At 41.3% G+C, this 23,378-nt stretch overlaps 2 protein-coding genes across 2 annotated transcripts; both read left to right on the forward strand.

Annotated features, from left to right (window-relative positions):
- Window positions 1-274: 274 nt before the first annotated feature.
- On the forward strand, window positions 275-10,277 carry wdr55 (WD repeat domain 55). Its single transcript, XM_048257718.1, has 8 exons — window positions 275-354; window positions 957-1,186; window positions 1,349-1,449; window positions 1,661-1,748; window positions 2,070-2,249; window positions 2,629-2,728; window positions 7,582-7,751; window positions 8,947-10,277. The coding sequence occupies exons 1-8, from the start codon at window positions 340-342 to the stop codon at window positions 9,314-9,316; spliced, it is 1,254 nt and encodes a 417-aa protein (XP_048113675.1). The 5' UTR covers window positions 275-339; the 3' UTR covers window positions 9,317-10,277.
- An 801-nt stretch (window positions 10,278-11,078) lies between these two features.
- LOC125303433 (UDP-glucose 6-dehydrogenase-like) lies at window positions 11,079-22,230 on the forward strand. Its single transcript, XM_048257194.1, has 12 exons — window positions 11,079-11,353; window positions 12,400-12,561; window positions 13,295-13,396; window positions 13,879-14,079; window positions 15,722-15,919; window positions 16,342-16,489; window positions 17,856-17,950; window positions 18,381-18,511; window positions 19,142-19,269; window positions 19,426-19,517; window positions 20,572-20,682; window positions 21,813-22,230. Exons 2-12 carry the CDS (start codon window positions 12,403-12,405, stop codon window positions 21,903-21,905), a joined length of 1,458 nt encoding a protein of 485 aa, XP_048113151.1. The 5' UTR covers window positions 11,079-11,353; window positions 12,400-12,402; the 3' UTR covers window positions 21,906-22,230.
- The last annotated feature ends 1,148 nt before the right edge of the window (window positions 22,231-23,378 follow it).

The raw sequence follows: 23,378 nt of genomic DNA on the forward strand, positions 1-23,378 counted from the left end.
AGTGTCCATGTAGAAACCAGAGAACGTGCAAAACAAGGTTTCCCTCTGGTGAAACGGAACACTGTCACGTAAAAAAGCGTACATAATGACATGTAATGACATGTAATGACATTTTTTGTAAAACAAATTATACTCCAGATTGTTTGTGTACTTCATAATCACGCGAATAACACTGGTGGAGTCCTAGTTTGTTTGTAAATCGTCTTTCCCATTCCAGGCCTATAGATGGCAGTGAATGTACTGAATATATTCTTTGATTTAACGAAGAAATTACGAGGAAGTAAGTTTGTATGGTTCCCATGCCTGTAGAGCTTGTTCTACCACGTTGGTGTTGTGGGGATGGCTACTGCACAGGTAATACCATACTTAATCACAATTATGCAATCAGTCAGTTAAACGTGTGTTTGTGTAGCCAATAACTTTGTCAAATCGCCTTTGAAGAAAACCAGGAATGTGATGAAAGGCTGAATGTAAGTTTAGTCGGGCAAGCTAGCTAGCCAGATGCCCAACATGCATTCTACAATAGCTAACATTTTTTAATAACAACCCAACATAACGGGAAATTAATAAAGTCAACACAAGTCAGTATTTTACTCTCAGCAAGTAACTTTAGTTGAGCTTAAGTCATTATCGATAAACATTGTTTGATGGTTTTAATCGCTGTAGTGAGCTCAATGGTTTATGGTTTTAAGCGCTGTAGTGACATAGATTGTAGTTGTGGGGGATGGATGAGTATGTTGCAGATGTGTAGAAGTCCGCCGGCTTCATAAAGTAAAAGGCCTGCCACATCTTTGTTGTGAAATCCGGTAGAACTAATACATGGCAGGATGTTTTACTTTCTGAAGCCGGACTTTTACATCTCCTGGTATGTTGGTGATCGCAGTAGTGGTACATGTACAGTAACGTCTGTAATCTGTTCAGACGTGTTTTAAACTGATTTTGTTGTCTTACTGCAGGATGTTGATGAGGAAGTGCATAAGGTGAAAAGTGAAGATGAGGAGGATAATGACCCAGACCCTGATGATGAGGGGAGTGAGGAAGAGGATGCTGAGGAGAAAGAACCTAAGGAGCCAAAAGTCCGTGACACACCAGAGGATATTCATTTTGATGCCATCGTAAACACTCTAGCATTTCATCCTAAAGAGGATATCATTGCAGCTGGCGATATTGATGGCGACATATATTTGTAAGTACATGTTACCCATAGCATCTTACTCTAAACTGAATTGTCTTATTCAATCTTATGCTATATGTATGTGTGTTACAATACAAATGTTTACAACACATTAATATTGTGTTTGTTTACATTTAGCACTTGGGATAATCTTGTTTTGTTTTATGTTTATAGATATTCCTACTCATGCACTGAAGGAGAGACAAAAGAACTGTGGTCATCAGGTCATCACCTGAAGTCCTGCAGGAAGGTGGCATTCTCCAAAGATGGCCGTAGTAAGAAGTCTTTTATTGTCTCTTATTGTTCACACAGTTTCATACTAACTTACTGGGGGGTCTGTATTCAATATGGTAGTTTACATGTGTTGTGTGTTCTGATGTGTAGCTTGTCATCAGGATATTGGCAGTTTTGGGAAATCTATCTACAAAGTCTATTTACGATGCTGATTTGTCTGAAATTGTTAACCCTCCCCACCCCCGCTCTTAGGCTTGTTCAGTGTTGCTAAAGACAAATCGGTGCACATCATGGATGTGGAAGCAGGCAAGCTGATCAAACGTATTACCAAAGCTCACAGGTATTAAAACACACTTGGACACTTCCTGCACACTTGGAAACACACTTACACGTAGATTTAAAATGTGTAATTTGCAGCTTATTAAGTACAGCTAAATGCTTATTAAGTACAGCTAAATGTTTGGCTTGAACATTGAAGAGATGACTTTCTCTCAAGAATGGTCCAACCTTTAACCTCACCTTTGAAGTCATATCAAAGTAAAGTGGTGATCTTGAATGTAGAAGACTGTTGTCAGAATTTCAAATGCCAGTGCAGTAGTAAATGTGTGTTGAGCACCTGTAGCACTGCAGCCACCTTTCCTTGCCCGTGCCTCTATGCCAGTGTTCCCATCAATGCCCTGTTGTTGGTGGACGAAAACGTGCTGGCCACGGGCGATGACGGGGGCACCCTGAAGGTCTGGGACATGAGAAAGGGCACAGCCATCATGGACTTGAAGCACCATGAGGACTTCATCAGTGAGATTGCCATAGACAGCGCCAAGAAAATCCTGCTTACCTCAAGGTAGAAATTTCATTTTGCATTTTTGCTCTGAATTGATATATCTGGTATTATTAAAGTGTAATTACATTAATTGACTCCAAAATATGTTATACTCATATCTTTACTAGGTCTAGTATACAGCTGGATTAATACTATCTGAAATGGGCTGTTCCGTGCCTTTTGATATGAGCCTGATTATTCAGACAGATATCTAAGTAAGCCTCTGATTTAGGTCAGGTTCAAGTTATTGTACCATTTAGAGATAAACAAAAATAACACTTATACATTGGTTTCTATAACCAATGGTTGTATAACCAATGTATAACACTCTTTGGAGGTATGTGTTATAGGTCATATAATAGGCAATTTACCAAACTTGTTTGTTTTTCTGTTGACACAGTGGGGATGGTACCATGGGTGTCTTCAACATAAAGCGTCGGCGGTTTGATCTGGTATCTGAGTACCAGAGTGGAGATCTGACCTCGGTGTCCATTGTGAAAGTAAGTACCAGAATCTGCCACTAGAGGACAACATATGCCACACTTATTCCCAAAGCTGTCGGTTATGTTTCGGAGGTTATGTTTTTGTTGTCGTCATTTGTCTGTCTGTTTGCTTATTTGTTTGTTTGCCCATCAGCAGGATTATGCAACAAATTACTCAGGGCAATTCAGTGGACATTAACTTTGGCCAAGGAAGAGGCCGTTTTGGATCTGAATCCAAGAACCAGATCCAGAATTGTTTCCATTTCTTTGACCTTGTGTGAGACAGCATTGTTTAACATCTGCTGGCATTGGTGCCATATGCTGGCCCTGGTGGAAACCTCTGCTCTCCAACTGCCCTGTTAGTTATTTAAGTGCCAAATTAATTCCTTGTTCTAGATAGATAGAGATAGATAGATACTTTATTGGTCCCCAAGGGGAAATTCAAGGTCCCAGTAGCTTATGACGCCACACACAACAACATAAACAGGATGATAAAACAGAAACAGATTTAGTCATCTACATGACTAAAATGAACAGTAAAAGACACTAAAGATACTAAAACAAGGATCCACATGAATGTACTGTACTGTATAAGCATGAATGATCCACATGAATGTACTGTACTGTATAAGCATGAATGATCCACATGAATGTACTGTACCTGTATAAGCATGAATGATCCACATGAATGTACTGTACCGTATAAGCATGAATGATCCACATGAATGTAATGTACCGTATAAGCATGAATGATCCACATGAATGTAATGTACCGTATAAGCATGAATGATCCACATGAATGTACTGTACTGTACAGTACCCTCCAGAATTATTTGGGGTTACCAAGTCCCCCCAAAAATCTTCAAAAGTGACCTCATTGCTAATAGCTTATTAGGGGGCATGCTAGGTAACAGCCTGTCCAGTCATTTAATTACCAATGTAAACGGCAGGAGTTACTTAATGGTACAGTGACTTTGTCTGGAAGTGTGGTCTATTGTCAGATGAAATGAAAATTGCGCTCTTTGGCTAGAAACATGTTAGGTGTGTTTGGCATATATAGAAGAATGACTAGACTGAAAAGAATCCCATACCTAATGAGAATTATGGTGGAGGCGCTGTGCTATTGTGGGGCTGTTTTTATTCCCAAAGGCCTTGGGAATCAAATTAAGTTGCATGGTATCCTGAACAACAAGAAAAACCTGAACATTTTCAAAGGAAATCTGTCCAACTCTGACAAGACACTAAAAGTTGGTCATGATTGGATCATTCATCAGGTCAATGAACCAAAACAATCGTCCAGATTGAAACAAATATGGTTTACTGAACACAAAATCAAGCTTCGGCCATTGGCATTTCAGTCCACTGATCTAAACTTCATAGAGAAATAGTGGGGTGAGTCAAAGAGGAGAATGCACAAGTGTGGACCTAGGAATCTGGACGATCTGGGGAGATTTGGTAAAGACGACCGGTCTTACATCTCTTGCTTTGTATTCTCCAACTTTATGGGGTGTCATAGGTGAATATTACAAGCTGTTTTATTGGCACTGGCAGGCTTAAGAACGTATTATAAGCAGGGGGGGGCCAATCATTGTGAGCAATGTGTTTTGATTAAAAGAAATAGTGCAGATTAATTGATTCCGTATGACCTTTGACCCCAAGGCGTGCTAGTTAGTAACCATTAGACTGTAAAATGAAGGAGAGAGAAGAAAATGTGCTGCCTAGATCATTGATTAGAACATTTACTTAAAAAACAGCCTGATGGTGTTGATAAAAATAAAGTGTTGATTAAAATAAAGTCCTCTGCAATGTCTGCAGCAAGGAATTTGCATATCACCGGAGTTCGTCAACTCTGAAGTCGCACATCAATGCAAAGAAATAGTGTTGACATTGAGGGGAGTGTTCATTTATTTTCATTGTGTCCCCTAGGTTATATCTGTGGCCTGAAATGCCTTGTATGTGAAAAAAACTTCTTCCCGAAGCACTTTTGAATTTATTTCATCAGCATATTAGGTCATATCATAGATTATTATGGCCATTATGGACAATATAATAGAAAATTGTAAGCATAGTCATATAACAGTTATAGTATAATTATATGGACAAAATGGAATTATAGCAGCAGTGCAAGGATAGTTTTGCAGTAATAGGGTATCAGCCATTGGCCAAGTATGATGTGATGTTAGACCACAGTCCAGACTGGGAGATGGAGGGAGGGGTTGTACATATGGGCTAATATAGCCAGTAAACAGTGTAGACAGTGTAAGCTGTGGCCTACTGGACAGTCAGAGGTCACGGAACTGTAAGTGTAGAGGGAGGAGTGGAGGCAGATGGACTATGCAGAGAAGTCTAACTCTCCTCTTCCTTAAAGTGAAGCATTGAAGAGTTGTGTGGCCCTGGGGACAAACTACTTCATCAGTCTGTCAGTTGTGCATGACAGTGAGCGTAGTCTCCAGCTGGTCAAGCTCTTCTGCTTTATGATAGTGCTGTGGAGTGGATGACACTCATTGTCCAAGATGTTGATTAGTTTGTTCAGGGTCCTTTTGTCTGATATTGAAGTAATGCACTCCAGTTCAGCTCCCACAACAGAGCCAGCTTTCCTTACCAGCCTGTCTAGTCGCCCAGCATCCCTCTTCTTAGTGCTTCCTCCCCAGTATACCATAGCATTGACGAGTATGCTGGTATAGACTGGTAAAGCATCCAGAGGAGCTTGTTGCAGACGTTACAGTACAGCCTGCTCTCCACTTTCTTGTAGAGTGCTTCAGTGTTGACTGACCAGTCCAGTTTATTGTCCAGATGTATCCCCATATACTTGTAAGTGTTTACCACCTCCACATTGACCCCCTCAATGGTGACTGGCAGCAGAGCGGGCTTAGACCTCTGGAAATCCAGCAGTTGCACAAATTCCACCATCCACCATTGCACAAAGTCCTCCACCAGGCTCCTGTATTCCTCCTCCTGCCCATCCCTGATACACCCCACAATTGCAGTATCATCTGAAAACTTCTGCATGTGGCATGACTCTGTGTTGTAGCAGAAGTCAGACGTGTACAGGGTGAACAGGACTGGAGAGAGCACAGTTCCCTGTGGAGCTCCAGTGCTGCTTAGGTCCCCTCTGCCAGGTCCCCCTCTCTAAACGCCATCTTTTTCCTATTTAGAAGGGTCTTGACATTGCTGGTTCTCCAAGGCTTGTTGTTTGGAAAGCAGCGTACAGTTCTCGTGGGAACAATAATGTCAGATGTTCAGGAAGTCAGTTGTGCAATGTGTGACCTCCTCCAGATCCTCTCCATTCTGTAGCACACTCCAGTCAGTGGACTCAAAACAGTCTCTCAAAGCCTCATCTGCTTCTGGTGTCCACTTTCTGAAAGTGCGTGTGGCAACCGGTAGCCTCTGTACTTTTGGCTTGTACAATGGCTGAAGATGAATGAGGTTGTGGTCTGACTTTCCTAGTGTTGGTAGGGGGGTGGCTCTGTATGCATCCCTCACGTTTGCATACATGAGGTCTATTGTCCTGTTTTTCCTAGTTGGGCAATCAACAAACTGGTAGAAATTAGTGAGGGTGGAATCCAGTGTTATGTGGTTGAAGTCGCCAGAGATCGCACAAAAGCATCTGTGTGTTGAGTTTGGAGCCTTGCAATTGTAGAATGAATGAAATCACATGCTGTGTCCAGGAGGGCTCGTGGCGGAGCGTAAACAGACAACAATGGCGTGCGAGAACTCCCTCGGCATGTAATATGGTCGGGAGACTAAACGCAAGTAACTCCACATCCTTACAGCATACAGTCTTTTTAACTGTAACATGACCGGGATTGCACCATCTGTTGTTTATGTATATCACCAGTCCACCTCCCTTTTTTTTGACAGAAAGTTTATTGTCTCTGTCCAAACGAGCCACACTGAAGCCAGGTAGCTCAACGTTAGCAGTGGGGATGCAGCTAGTTAGCCACGTCTCCGTGAGACAACTCAGGCTACATTCCCTGTAAAGCTTCTGATTTCTTACCAGGACAGCCAGTTCGTCAGTTTTGTTAGCCAGTGAGTTCACGTTCCCCATCACTACCGATGGAATTGAGGGCTTGTATCTCCACTTCTTCTCCCGTCGCCTCGTCCTCACTTTAAGTTCCGCACTACAGCCCCGAAAGCACCACAATTCATCGGGGATGTTAACATGAACACCACCGGCATGCCTTCGTAGTGCAAGCAGCTGATTTCTTGTATAAACAAGTTTGCTACCAGAACATAGTGATAACTGATCCATATCCATAGGATAGAATAAAAACTGTGTACTGGTTGTGCTTACTGTGTACTGGTTTTAAACATGGTGTAGAAGTATTGCCCTCTTGCTTTTGTTGAGGGTACTTTCATTGGATGACTGCTTTTCTGCAGCTTGACACTTGCTGTGTGTGAGCTTCTCTACAGATTTCCTTTATCAGATAAAATGTTGTCATGGCAACTCAGTCTGTTTGTAAAATAGTCAGCCATCACGAGAAGGCAGAATTGTATTTATGTAAGCCTCCCACTCAGTCCTTTTTAAGCAATTTCAGCTCAGTCACATTTAGATTTGCATGTATTCATTTAGCAGACACTTACACATGTCAATAAGATTACAAGGGCTATTCTTCCCCATAGCAATTCGGGGTTAAGTGCCTTGCTCAAGGGCACAACGGTGGAAGCCGGGAATTTAACCCACAACTTTGTGTTCAGGTTACTGCATGCTAGCCCAGCTCCTTAGCACTACGCTACCACTGCCCCCGACACAGTCATATGTAGAAGGCATGTTCCCTTGATTCATTTCAGAAACATTTAACAGTTTTGTTTCATCTCAGATGTAAGTTCTAATGATGTACATATGCTCTGACTTCTTCCATCTCTCTCAGCGTGGTAGGAAGGTGATCTGCGGCTCCAGCGACGGGACTATCTTCATATTTAACTGGGACGGTTTTGGGGCGACCAGTGACCGATTCTTTGTGCAGGCAGAATCTCTGGACTGCATTGTGCCGATCACAGACAGCCTGGTGTGTGCCGCCTCCATGGACGGAGTTATCCGGTGAGTCCCTCAAATAGCACCGTTCCACACAATCTCTGATTTTACAGGAAGACACTATACAGCTATATAGTCTGGATATGTGAAACTTTACAGGCCATGAATTAAGATGAGTTGTTCTTGTACAAAAGTAAACTTCTGATTGATTGGTTTTCAAACAATTTCACCGTCAGAGATTATATTTCCAAAATTGGAATTAAATCATTGGAGTTTTACTGGAGTTGTGGTGTGCTCCTGTTATCTTAATCGTTTAGTGTAAGGTGCCAGTCTGGGCTGTTTTTAAGTAGGAGTGTAAAAATCCATTGATACGTCTCAATACATTGACTTAATAGAAAACAAATCGGTTGCATCAGCGTGACATCGTTCACAGTGGATCGTTCATACAAGCCTCGTTGAGTTCCTGTTTATCTGGTGCCCGATGGGAAAATATTGGAAAGGAATCTAGTTGGAGTCTTGTAAATAGTGACCCTGCAAGATTCCCAGTCTTTGCAAAATCATAGTCTGTGACTGGTTTGTGACTATAAAATCTGTGACTTGTCTTTTTATACAGTATGAGAGGGTGGAAGACTCTGGGCAGTATAAGAAGAAGAGGCAATAAGACGCTAGAATAAAAGTCTCACACTTAAAGAACACTTTAATTCTGGGAGCTCTTGAAAGAGGCCTCGCTTGTCTGCAACAATGAATAGCGTTCAGCCATTATAAAACATGTTCTGTGGTCCATTTGAAATAATTGCTTATAGATCGTGTAGATAGTTTGAGAGTGTGTGCAAGAATAAGGCAGGAAACTATGCAGACAAAATACCTCTGCATACAAACGTGCAGATGAAGGACTGGTTAATAGCGCCTGTGAAGAATGCAAATATCGAAATGTCCCTGAAATAACCAAATATTGTGTCAGTCATTTTTTATGTAAATCTCTTTGGCGCCCGTCATGAATTTTTGCAAGAATTTTTCACATTACTGTCTAAAGCATTGTGAATACTCAAGGGAGCTTGAAGTATACTTAATTCTCAGATACGATTAAGTGGAGAGCAAGGCACCAACAATTCCAAGCTCATGGGTTCATGATCTAGGGGTTTACTCACTGTAAAAAAAATCTGTACTGTACTGCAAATTCATTTTGATAAAAGTATCTCCTAAATACATTACCAGAAAATATAACATAAAGGCGTGTCTGGATCTTTCTTTTGTCAAATAGAGCCATCAACATTCTGCCCAACCGGGTGGTTGGCAGCGTGGGTCAGCACAAGGGGGAGCCCATAGAGGAGATCGCCCGTTCCCACGACACACGTTTCCTGGCCAGCAGCGCCCATGACCAGCTGGTCAAGTTCTGGGACATCTCCAAGCTCCCCGAACTCTCTGTCAGCGACTACCGCAAGAGGAAGAAGAAGCACGGCAAGCTGACATCGCTCAGCAAGAAAGCTGTTGGCAATGGAGACAACTTCTTCTCAGGGCTAATGGATGAGCCGGACACTCAGAACAAAAAGGACAATACGAAAAAGGAAGATGACGATGATGATGATGATGATGATGATGATGACGAGGACAGTGATAGTGGCAGTGACTGAAAAACTCTGAACTGTTTAAGAATGTCACTGTTGAACATATGTCTTTTATTGTTTATTTTGTTTTGGTTTATTTGTACATTTTCGCTATAACTATTGTCTACTAAATCTAAACCATGCCACCTATATTGCAACACTGATTCCACTGAAAGGATATCGGAGAAGTTATATGAACCAAAACATTTTATATAGAAAGACTGGCATATTAATTGAGGTTAGCCTAGAATGCAAGAGTCATGTGAAGGTGTGTGGCGTCAGTATCCTATATGCCTGTTTTTTTTAATGTTAAGGTTTTTTTTTATGTCCGTCATAAGACGCATCCCCAGGTGTTGTTCACCAGCCCCCAACCTTCACACCCACCTGACATTTCACTTTCACTTGGTCTGTTTCAGACTAGGCTACAGCACACTAACCATCACTTAGTTTGGTTTTACTTACTTTGGCACTGGGACAAAGCTGGTAACAGCAGAAACAGTTAACAAAGTCTTTATCATCAACATGGAGAAAGTAAGTGGTGTTGCTTGTCCAGTAAAGAGGGCGCCCTACACCTCCTGCTCAGCGACAGCAACTTCTTCCCATTTCTCTCGGGGAGGGAAAAGCTTGAATACATTTGGCTGATTAGACAATTTCGTAATGAAACGGAAGGAAGCCATGGAAACAGCAAGAAACTGTACACGTGCCTCTACACAACAACATTTACCGGGAGGAAACAAAAATGAATGTCGGGCTCATTTTATTGCTTTCACTTGTGTCCTTGGAGGTTTTGAGAGAGAAAGAGACCCACCCTGGGAAGAGGAGGAGGATTAGTAGGAGTAATGTCATTACTTCCTCTTTAGAAGCGAATGAAAGACTTCCGACGTCAGGTGGACGTCCCCTGATTCAGTTACTGGAGTTACATGCAATGTTTGTTGGTTTGTTAATGCTTGTTTATCAAGGTTGTTCTATATGAAAGTTTCCAAAAGAAGCAAGTCTCTGGAAGCATTATGTGGCCTTGGACAGAACATGTTAGACTCTAAATAACTGTTGACCTTGTAACTTTTTTAAACAGTTGTGCTCTCTAGAGATGCACAGACCCCTGATTCTGTCCTCATGGTCACCCTTAAGTAAAGAAGGACAAGTGCTTAATTATTCCTGTTTGCCTTGAAATTACAGGGCCCTGAAAGGGAAGAAGTGTCCCCTCATAAATCCATCTCTCCTTGCTGGAGCAGCTGTTTGACTACAAAGTGTAAATCTTGAGGTATGGCTCCCTGCTATTGGCCTCAGGTGCCAGGCTGGAGGCTTTTATAAGTTACACTGTGCTGCTACAAGATCAAATGCTTGACTATCCTCGAGTGGTCAAAACGTGTAAAATTATGAATGAAAAAGTCCAAACTATTTATGGCATTAATTGGCTGTAGATGTTAAATATCCCTGGTGCAATGTGAGACCAAACATACTCAAAAGGTAGTCAACCTTTGCATCAATTGAGAATGTTTTAATTTATAATGTGAAGACTAGGCAGCTTATTACAGACTAGCCCACTAACAACAGAAGGCACCTTCTCCATTTCAGTTCTGTAAAAGTTTGCTTCGAAATTCACTTTATATCAGAAATATAAAACGTTTAATGTTGGGTGAAAGAGTAGCAATTAGAGAAGGCCAATATTTATACAAAATATGGTTTCATTCCATATTGACTCAATTCGCTCTTCGAAAATCCAAATAGATCACTGGTGGTACTGGCTGTCGTGCAAGTCTAGAAGAAGGAATTTCTTCAGAATAGCGTCAGATGAGATACGAGTGGCTCCCCTATGTGATGAGTCGTTTAGGCTAGTTAGCTTCGGGCACTCGCAGAGGCGTAAATTAGGCTAATTCCACTAAATCTCGGTGGATGTGATGTCAAAGGCATGCAGTCACATCCCGCCCCCACCCCCGTCCCGGGAGCACGAACTCCGCTGCCACGAAGCATTTTTCTTCAAGCACAGCCAGCCGCGCAAGCAGAGAAGAGGAGCTGGCTCAAACGATCAATTATCCGTAAAGTCTTTTCAGAGAATCGAGAACAGTAAGTACCGTAGCCTAACTACCAGTTGTAGCGACATTGTTACTCCATTTGCAGTAGCCTACAGAAATGATGTAAAAGTAACTAATTTGTAACAGACTAGTTATTCATAATGAATCTGAGTGATTGGTTTCTACCTAAACCCATTAGTTGTGCATTTGTGAACCAGCGTAGCCTACTCTGTTTAAAACAGTTGACATTTAAAGGGTCACAAGAAGCTCCAAAACTTGTGAAATGCAGTTTGTTTCAGTCTTCCATTATGGGTCGCCCCGTAAACCAAATTCAAGAGTGATATTAGCGGTGATATGGGCAATGCTGGTCACGAGCCACTTTTTACCAAGATCTTTTTAAACCACTGCTTTGAAGTAGTTGAGGCGTTAAGGGGAGAACAATTTCTGAGGAACACTCACTGAAAATGTTCATGCATGGATTCACTAAGAACCTATCCGAGGTAGGCAATTGGAAAGTTTGGCTGTATTCTGAGGCTGGACATAAAGAAAGCTTTGATGTGTGATCTCTCAAGATGCTTGAACTTTGACTTTGAAATGCATGTTGGCTATAGGCCTATGCTTAAAGTAAAGTTGCCATCTCTCTCTGTCTGTCTGTCTCTCTCTCTCTCTCTCTCTCTCTCCTCTCTCTCTCTCTCTTACACTCTCTCACACACACACACACACACACACACACACACACAGAGGAGCCACTGTTCTCAAAGATGCATCGTGGCAGAGTCTTAATCAGTGAAAACTAATATAGAGAACTGAGTGTCCAGTTGTTGCAAAATGCCAGTTTTAATAAAAGCAATGCACATAGCTTGACCTAATCAGTATCGGTATCATCACATCTTGCTTTGCCTCCAGATAGTGTTACCTGATAGCAAAACTGGGGAAATAAGAAATTGTATCAAGATTTTACAAGATTAAACACAGATGTTTGTGCAGACAAATTGAAACTGCTGCTGATTGTTACTTATTTATAATAAGCTCATCATCATCATCATCATCAAATCATCTGTGAATCAGACATGAATAAAACATCTTCATGTCCCTCAGGTGATGGAGGTGCGTAGGATCTGCTGTATCGGGGCGGGTTATGTGGGCGGCCCTACCTGCAGTGTCATCGCTCAGATGTGTCCAGAGGTGGTGGTCACCGTTGTGGACGTGAACGAGGACCGCATCCGTGCCTGGAACTCCAGCTGCTTACCCATTTTTGAGGTATTGGTCATGTCTGTGCAACACCCTCGCTCAGTATACATGTCGGCATACTCACAGCTCTGAGCTCAATGCTTTCTATACCCTAAAGAGTATCTCTAAAGACATTGTAAGCATTACTTTGAGAAAGCCTGAAGATAGCTGGTTCTTTCAAGTCAATAGATGCTATTAAAAAAATGATAATCCCTAAGACTTCTCTTAGTCCTGTAATCAGCAACTCAACTGCATTAATCGATTATTCGAGATAATCGAGATTTCCAAAGACAGGGATGAACCTACAGCACCTGACCGTTATTTTGCATGTTTAACACACACTGAATGGATACTGCACTCCATATGTATATGAGGCTTTAATATAGCAGATGTTACATGGTTTTTATGCCTTTCAAGAGAACATGCACTTTAATTCCCAGTGTGATTATGCTGTTTTATAGTCATCAAAATGCTACTCACCTGCCTGGCTGGATAACAAAGTAGCAGTATGTCAAAACAGATGTCTTAGCAACAGAGACAAAAGAAATGAATAATCTGCTGGTTAGAATTTGTTGGTGGCCATCATCATGAAACATTGCAACAGTTTTGTAAGATCAGAACTCCATGTCTGAGTTTTCTCCCCTGGTCAACATGTGTCGTGTCCAGATGTGACACTTCATGTGTTGATCATTCCACAATGACCTCATCCTTTCATGTGTTCAACTTTAATTCTTGTCCAAACTCCTCCGTCCTCTCTCCACAGCCTGGTCTGCAGGAGGTGGTGGCGTCCTGTCGAGGAGTCAATCTCTTCTTCTCAACGGACATCGACTCTGCCATCAAAGAGGCTGACCTCGTGTTCATATCAGTAAGTGTCATCACTAGTGTTTTTCCCAGTTGAAGTGTATACAGTGAGTACCTTGTAAAACCTCCAACATGAGTGTTAGCGATTATCTCTTTTTTTGTGGTTTACTTTAATTATATGTTCCTTATAGATTGCAATCCAGGAGGCTTGACCCACAATTGCCTCCTAAACTCTGTGGGTAGCTGCAGCTTTGGCTGCATAATGCTCTATAGCCTGTCTGTGTAATGCTTCTCACTGATGTGAGATTGTCCAGCTCCTCTGAGATACATGTAGCAGGAACCTTTCTTTAGTTATCAGTGCAGCAATGTAGCTGTTAAAGTGAATGTAATACCATTGTTCAAGTGAATGACACTATATTGTAATTTTAATATATATAAATTATGGCTTTCTAATATTGCAGACCAGCTCTTAAGTAAACATTACAGACAGCTGACTCTAGTCAAATAACCCAAGGAAAGAATAATCTCCATGTTTGTGTCTTGCAGGTGAACACTCCGACAAAGACCTTTGGTATTGGTAAGGGCCGCGCTGCCGACCTGAAGTACATTGAGGCGTGTGCACGTCGCATTGCAGAGTTGTCCAGCGGCTGTAAAATAGTGGTGGAGAAAAGCACCGTGCCCGTCCGTGCTGCCGAGAGCATACGCCGCATCTTCAACGCCAACACCAAGAGTAACCTGAACCTACAGGTAGCTGAAGCTCATGAAAACAACATTCTGATTTAAGCCAGTACATACAAGATGCAGGATATCAATAGCAAACCCAAGCCTGCAAGATGACTAAATTCAATATCAACAGCCGTTGGCCATCTAAAGCAGGGGTGGCCAAATTACGGCCCGTGGGCCAAATCCAGTCTGCCGCCACTTTAATCCGCACATTTACATCCAGTTGTGAAGACTGATGGTAATTTTGATACCACAGATGAATAGAGTCCCAGATACCCAGTCAGACCAATAGTATGAAAAATCAGGAACAGAGTTTTATTTACAATGATGTGCATCAAGGGAGAGACAGCATGACTTCCTCTAACTCTAGACAAGGAAATAGCTAGGGTTTAAGTATCCTTCCAGGCTGATGGGAGATGCCGTTGGTCATCCCATCTCACTTGGACTACACTGAATCAGACTCTGATTAGTGGCAACCTGGCAATCCGGAGCAGATAGCTATGCTCAACCATCATATAGGATTTTAGTGTCAAAGTGACCCACTACTGAGAAATGCAGAACATTACACCACATATTGGAATATTGGACATAATGCAGAATAATAAATAAAATTAGAAGAAATATGTGCGACTGCAATTAGGGAGGTTTGGCGAATCACTGCTCCTAGATTACATTACGCACGCCGCACGCTCTATTTCAGCGCTTGTTTGTTGCTAAAGGAGGAGGAGGACGCACAACTGAAACCGCCATGGAAGCACGAGCATAGATATACATAATAAAGGCTAGATGTCTTATGGCAGAGTTTCAAATGGCATCACCGGCGCATCTTGTCACAGACAAGCTATATGGTGGGCTCTGTGGTACCTGATGATGCATCTGCACGAACACAAATAGGCCTACTCTTATCTTTCAATGGTGCATACTTTTTAAATAATCATAACTTGCTAAATTTTCTACCGATTTTCAAACGGTTTGGTTTTTCTTACAAACGTTATGAACCTGACTTAACCTGACCTGATCTGAATGCTTGAACATGTTGAAGTTATAATTATTCATAAGTATGCAGTGTCATAACTACATCTCTGACGTTTATAACAAACCAAACCGTTTGAAAATCGGTAGAAAATGTAGCAAGTTATGATTATTTAAAAAGTTTGCACCATTGAAACACAATGCTAGTGAGCGAGCTGACTGTGACTAGATGGCCGCCAGGTGCGGACGTCGACCTCCATTGGCCAGCAGCGCGGACGAGACATCTAGCCTTTATTATATGAGCACGAGCACCTACTGGATACCTGTTATCGTAGACGACCACCCCGACGATAGTGGTGAACAGGGTAGTGGTGAAGATAATGTCATACACCCGTGGCCGTATTTGCAAGAAATGTTTCTGTACATCTGTGAAGCTGAACACTCCGCTACCTGCCTCAGCGGCCTGTGAAAGGCTATTTAGCATCGCAGGACTTGTCTTCAGTCCAAGAAGAGTAAGCCTGAATTCTGGCAACTTTGAAAACCAGCTTCTTTTAAAGATGAACAGACACCTTTTCAGTTTCAACTAAACTGTGTGTGAGATGGTGACCTGGGGAGTAAGCCCTAGAAATGCTCATACCACATGACCAAAATGTTCTCCCTACCAGCAGTAGCTCCATTTCTGGTTTTGCTCTAGGTGCTGTCCAACCCAGAGTTCCTGGCCGAGGGAACAGCCATCGCAGACCTGAAGAACCCGGACCGTGTGCTGATTGGAGGAGACGAGACTCCAGAGGGGCAGAGTGCCGTCCAGGCCCTCAGAAGGATCTATGAGCACTGGGTGCCCAAGAACAAAATCATCACTACCAACACCTGGTCATCCGAGCTCTCCAAACTGGTACGGTTGCCATGGAACCTTTTTCCTTGAGGGGTGTTCATTTGACTTGCAGTGTCCCAGTTGTTTACTTATATTGTATGCATCCCTTTAAACACGTAATCGAGGTATTGGGTGAACAATTTTATGGAAGTTTAATAACAGAACATTGTTGTGTATCTGTAGTACATACTCATAGCAATGAATCAGTATATCCGAGAACCAAGAAACCCATGGCTTTGTTGTAGGCTTAACCTTCTTCAGTTGCTCACCCACCCAGCGGACAGATCATTTCCTCTCCTCTCCTCTTCTCCCCTTCTGTCACTTCCTCTCCTCTCTTATGTTCTCCTTTTCACTTCTCTCCCCTCCTCTTCTCTTTTTCTTTTCTCTTCACCTTTCCTCTCCTCCTCCTCTCCTCTCCCTTCCTTCCCTCTCCTCTCTCTCAGGCAGCTAATGCATTCCTGGCGCAACGCATCAGCAGCATTAACTCCATCAGCGCTCTTTGTGAAGTCACGGGGGCAGACGTAGAAGAGGTGGCCCACGCCATCGGCACTGACCAGAGGATCGGCAGCCGCTTCCTCAAGGCCAGCGTGGGTGAGTTGTGAGGGCGGATGGCGGCTGGTGACCGCAAATCCCAGTGATGCAACTTCATGATGCACTCATGCACTCATCCCCCCATCATCAACAGGGTGGGGTTGGCAGGGGCTATTGGGCAGGGTGGTGTCCATGACATGGATGTGGTTTGGACTCGTAGGTCTAAAGTAAACTCATTTGTTTATTTTATGAAGATAAAGTAAATCCCGTAGGCAGTAGTAGTCTACTTAACAACTGTGTTAAGTGAGGAATATAAGGAGTCGATGTTTACGAACTATGATTATTACTTCAGGGTTCTTATGGGTCATGGAATTTTTGGAATATCATGGAATTTTGTCTATTCCAGACATGGAAAGTCAGGGAATTTTATCATATTTTGGGGCAAAGTCATGGAATATCAGGGAATTTTGTTGTAGCAGTTTAAACTTTACTTGCCAAAATACATTAATATAAATATTTCCACACAGAATTGGTGTTTATCTGTTTATTAGCTTCACTGCTTGCTTGAGTGGCTGTAGTTAGCCTAACTTTGTTTATTCATCTTTCACTCTAAAAAAAGTAAAAGGTTCTTGAACACTACAGGGCTGCTCTGAAATCTTTGGACAGTATATTGTACCATTCATTATAGGTCATAGAAATTCTTTTTTTTTACTGTCGAGGAAAGTCAGGGAAAGGTCATGGAATTTTACATTTGACTTGGAGTGAGAACCCTGTTACTTGAGCTTTTCAGCATAGTTAGTTACAGCTTACACTGGAGAACCCATACATTGGTCAAATGGCAACTTTTTGAATTGTATACAGTATGTATGTGGTATCGCAACACCAGAGTGTTTACTGAACTGAAGTATTGGAACAGAACAGAACAGAACAGTATGTACATTGCTTCTATGAGACAAAGTAGGATTCTATTTGCCCAAAGGGTGTGTACAGTTTCACAGTCACATTTTTCACATCTGTCTTCAGTTAGTCGGTGACTGTATACCGTCAGAAACAAAAACATGTGAACTCGTGTCCAGTCAGTACACAGAGTGTAATTGTTGGTGGTTTGTAGCACAATGGTCAGCGATGAGAACATACACAAATGTTTGTTATGGTAGTGTTTCAAGAGCCAATTTGAAGAATATTAGAAACAGGTGGGAACAACCGTGTGGGAATTCAGTGTTAAAATAAATTAAACTGAACAAAAACTCAGGTCTTTTTGTTTCGTAACTGCCTTGTACTCAATGTTCTATAGCAGTCCAGTGCCATGGTCTGCCTTGTATACTGTTTTTGTGTATGGATTAATTGGATTTACTGGATATTACTTGAGAAGAATGGAAGTAATTCTGTATGCAATATGTGTATAAGTCCTTGTTCCTGTTTCTAGGATTTGGTGGGAGCTGCTTTCAAAAAGATGTACTCAATCTGGTATATTTGTGTGAAGCTCTTAACCTACCAGAAGTGGCAAGATACTGGCAGCAGGTGGGTAGCGCCTCTCATTCTCTTAGCCTTTTATTCAATTAACTAAACTATTTGACCAAATAGACTCTTTAAACTTTACATGTGTGCCATTTGCTACTCCTGTCATACTGATATGTATATCCATCTGGTGCTGTTATATTAATGGTTATTTTCAAAAGTAGTATTGCATAGCCATTGTTGTATTGTAACTAAACTATTACATACAGCGTGACAGAGTTTTATGGTACTCCTTGATACATACCACAGCCTAAGTTCAAAGTCTTATCCTACCCTTTGTTTTATGTAGGTCTGTGTATTAAATGTCAGTGTTATTAATTATTTCTCAGTACAGTAAACAGTTCCTGTTCTGCAATGTCTCACAATGCCATAACAGTAACCAAAGTGACCTAACACACACTGGTGTTTGTTGTGTTATTGTTCACTCTCCTAGGTGATTGAGATTAATGACTACCAGCGCAAACGCTTCTCCTCGCGCATCATCAGCTGCCTCTTCAACACGGTGACCGATAAAAAGATCGCTCTGCTAGGCTTTGCCTTTAAGAAGGACACCGGAGATACCAGGTGAGACTCGAGCTCCGTTCAGATGTAAAAGAGACTAGCAACAAGAGCGCATGGAATGCTAATGTATTTCAGCAATTGCCGATGACATAACTACTGACGAGGAGAAACGTTGCGTGACAGTTAAAATAATATTACTATATATACTTTTTAAAGTATATTTTGGGCTTTTTGCCTTTATTTTAGATAGGACAGTGGAGAGACTGACTGAAAGCGAGAGAGAGAGAGATTGGGTGGGATCTCTTGGGATTTTTCCTATGAGAAAATAACATGGGGTTTTTGAATTATCGCACCTGTTAAACTCTGTTAAAGTCTGAAATGCCGACGTTTGGCTCAACACACTTTTGTCCTCTGTCTTCCAGTGCCTACGGTGATCCTCGGTACGTTAAGACGGCAAACTTAGATTTTTTTCTACCCCAGAGCTAACTTGCAATGCAACTTGCCATAGGTAGTATATGGGCAAAGATGGCAGCTTTACTTCTTTTTTGTAGGCGAACTTCAGAGGTCTAATAATAGGCATGTTAGGGCTATACAGTGCTAAGATTGTGTGACTGAAAATACAGATCCATCTTTCAACCGGATGTGTTGTCCACAAAGTCCTCCATTTTGTTATCTCTCTTGAATGTGTTCTAGAGAATCATCCAGCATCCATATCAGCCGATATCTTCTGGAGGAAGGAGCCTGTCTGTGTGTTTACGATCCCAAGGTCAAAGCAGAGCAGATCATCCAGGACCTGACGCAGATCACTGCCCCTTCCAGAGGTGCACACAAACATGATCATAAAAACATGATCACAGACATATACACAAACATAGTGATACAACTCTCAATAGGCACAGCAGCAGTAGTAGTTTTCTGCACTGAAGAGTGACACACACACATTTTGTCATTTTAAAACGTTTGTTTCCATCGAACAGTGTCTCAGCTGGTCACGATTGCCACTAACCCTTACGAGGCCTGTGAGAATGCCCATGCCATTGTCATCTGCACCGAGTGGGACATGTTCAAGGTTTGAGACACACTCTGGCACTCACTACCATTGCACTGACAAAAAGGGACTTAGGTGCAGTATTGTGCTCATGAAAAGGGTCAATAACCTTTAGGGCAATTAATTGTGCATGTATTGGGATTAATGTGGCAGTGGTGAACATACTGCAAATTGTCCCAAATACTGTACACAGTTAGAGTTGGTGTCAAAATCTATACTTAAGGCGATGGTAATGAAAGTTGTAGATTTACGTCTGGCATCCACATGCCCTCATATGCCCCGTATGAATTATATGGAGTAATTTCATTATTTACATACAGTATCATTTCATTATTAACAGTTCCAAATCATCAAACAGCTTTTATGAGTTATGCTCTACCACTTTTGCAACCCACAAGCTCTCATGAATCAACCAGTTTTAACTATTGTGTTTACACTGCTGCTTTTTCTCCATTTTGATTGATTTGGATGAAATAATGAATAACAAAACAACGCCGCATGTTACTTGAAAAATGTCAAGACATCTATTACTTTCATTCTCATGGCCTCCAAACTAGGCACAGGAAAACAGCTAAACGCTACCATACTGATATTGATACTAATATTGATTAGGATTGTTATTTTAACTTTAGGGAGAGTTTGACCTGTACAGTGTTAAACACAATCTATTTATTTGATCCCTGATGTCAAATGTTATCAATGAGCCTACCTTAGAACACCAGAGGATTACAATATAATATATAGTATAATATATCTGTATTATTTTATATCCTGATATAAAGATTTTACTGAATGTCTGATATTTATGACAGCACACTATGCAGATTAGCCTATAGCCTAGGCCTACTATTTTTATTACAACTCTAGCTCTTTAATTCAGCTGTCTGGTTGAAGCCTGGAAATATTGTAGATAGCATGCAGTCCCGGTATCTCAAATCTTGTTCCTAACAGCAAATCAGCGAATACAGTTAAAGCAGCCTGTTGAATCTGTGTGAAACTGTATGCATTTGTGTGTAATGTATACAGAATGCATATCAGCCAATCTTGAACTAAAGTTGCTTGTGCTTTCATGCAGGAGCTGGACTATGAGAGGATCTACAAGGCCATGCTGAAGCCAGCCTTTGTCTTTGATGGCAGAAGGATCTTAGATGGCCTACACGACCAGCTCCAGAACATCGGCTTTCAGGTAGTTTGACTCCTCACTAAAATGATCACATCGCTGAACAAAACAGTGACTTGCCCTTTAATTTTGAACATACCAGTACAGGCTCCAATGCAGGGACATGAGGCATTTTTATAACCTGTCCAAAGAGACAGGCATCTTTTCTTTTTTAGATTAGATTAGATTCAATTTTATTGTCATTGTACAAAGACAACAAAATGCAGTTAGTGTAACCAGGGGCCGTATTCACAAAGAATTTTAAGGCTAAAAGTAGCTCCTAACTGGCGAATTTAGGACCAACTCTTAAAAATAATGGGTAAGTCACTCCTAACTTTAGGACTCCTAATTTGTTTCACTAAAAGTAATTCACAAAGCATTTTAGACCTAAAAGTAGCACCTAAGTCTGGGACAGGTTAAAAGATGTCGAGAGGACTCCTAACTCACTAAGGTCGCACTCACGTCGCGATGTTTTGAAATCCTATGCGACAGGAGCTTCCAATCGCAAGGAAACAATTTTTAATTGTAGGCATAACTAACTGATGCAATAACGCCACCAACAACAACCAAAACTAGGCTACTCATTGTCAACATGTAAATTAAATGTAACGTTTTATTGTGAATCAAATTAAAATATTCTCCTCTTTGCAAACGGAGGCATAGGCATAGGCTATGGTGACAGATTAATTTAATAATGTTACAAAGATACTGCATCAATCCGTATGTTTCATTAGGCTACTAGGCTATTTGTTTTGCCCTACTCTTGATTCATTTAGGCTAGGCCTTTTTATTCAGTTATTCATCATCTTCCGTCCTTGTGTAGCGCACACATTCTCAGACCTGTCACTCATCATCGTAAGGGAGGTGTTTGGAATCATTCCCGCGTTACAATTATCAGCCAATCAAGGTGGTCACGGCATGAGTAATGACGTCATTCATAGCAACGAAGACTCTTAGAAGACTCTTAGTTTAGGAGTTGTCATTTTTTCCTTACTAAGAGTAGGCCCTAGGCCCAAGGCTTTGTGAATAATTTTTAAGAGAAAACTCCTAGCTAAAATCTTTTAGTGCAATTTAGGAGTACTCCTAGTGGTAAGATAAAATGCTTTGTGAATACGGCCCCTGAATCCTTTTATTATCGAATGTGTGTTTGTTTTCAGGTGGAGACGATCGGTAAAAGAGTTAACCAGAGGATTCCCTACACCTCCACAGACTCAGGAGATCAGCCGCAACCGAAAAAGAACAAAGTATAAAGCGCTCCGCAGACAGCAGTCAATGCAACCGACTGGCAGAAAGATCATCCTGTTATATTGAATCATGATTGTAAAATGTGAGCATCTCAGTGTTTCTGTATTATCTCTAGTATCTCTATCACTTGGAGGGACACGTTATTTAATAAGGGCAGGTCGATAAGAATTTTTTTTTTAATTACTTTTATACACTACAGGCTGCAATGGTAATTGTCCACATGTGTATTCACTTTTATCTACAATGCTGTGACACAAACCCTAACTGGTTTAGTAAATATACAAATATATAATACTTTATAAATACAATAAAAAAAACTGTTATTTATAGTAATTTTGTGTTTTGGTACATTTTGACTTTACCATGTACAATTTTATCTCAAACTTTTCTAATAAGAAATCTCATATAAATGTACCAGGATTGTCTTCTTGTATGTTTCATGAATGTGTTCTGTGTTAGAGAAGCTTGATCACGTCTCTCTGGACTTTACTCCAAACCTTAATTCAGTCAGCTAGAGGCCTACCTTTCACTCAAACACACCTTTCAAACACTACCTTTCAAGAACACAATAGAATTCATAAAGGTTCTATGAAAGGGGCAGAGTGAAAATACAAGTTTTGACAAGTAAAATAAACTTGCAGAGCAGTCTTGGGACAGTGAGGTTGAATGGGTGACAATGTAAATAGATATGCTCTGAAATATCCCAGACATCTTGAGGAATCCCTTATTATCAGACCCAAGGGAGGTTTCTAGGTGTTATGTTGCACTTCACATGTTAAAAAGAGGTGGTTTGGGGATTGTCCTTGCTTGTCCAAAATGTTACGTATTGTGGTTGCCTTGGTGTTGCTTTCTCATAAATTTCACTGCAGTCATTGTGGTCTGGCTAAACTTCGCTGGGTTTTCTCAGGGCTGTTATAGCCTTTGGGATGGGTGTAGTCCAGAGGAACACAAATGAATAGAAATAAACTTTAGTGTGTTATTCAACCAGCCTTCACTGGGGAAGAGGGCAGCACTGTTGGGGCTATCAGACTAGGCCTACCGCTAAAACGCAACTAGCCCGTCCGAGCCGGTGAATGAAAACTGTTAACTCAACATTTTGTCAATTGGTTCCTTAATATTAACTCTTAATTGAAATGAAAATAATTTAAAACAGTTTGTTCTCAGTAGTTGATGTGTTGTCTTTCTCGTGTTTGATTTATGGACATTTAACTCTCAGGTAGCTCATGTGATTCATTTCTACATGACGGGAAAGTTTATTTATGACTGCAAAACACTTCTTCTAAATCCCATGATTCCTGATGTGGTCACATTTGGTTCAGTTTGCCTACACAAAGGAGTATTTGAGAAATTGACTACACAATGTAGGCTACACACATGTGGTGGCATGAATGACGCAGATGCACACGCGTCCATCAGACAGCCGCACATGTAGATTATATTTTCCTGGCTGTCCTGTTATTTGTAAGTTTGTTGTAAAA

The sequence above is a fragment of the Alosa alosa genome, chromosome 11, assembly GCF_017589495.1.
Source record: "Alosa alosa isolate M-15738 ecotype Scorff River chromosome 11, AALO_Geno_1.1, whole genome shotgun sequence".
In the NCBI taxonomy this organism is placed as follows: Eukaryota; Metazoa; Chordata; class Actinopteri; order Clupeiformes; family Clupeidae; genus Alosa; species Alosa alosa.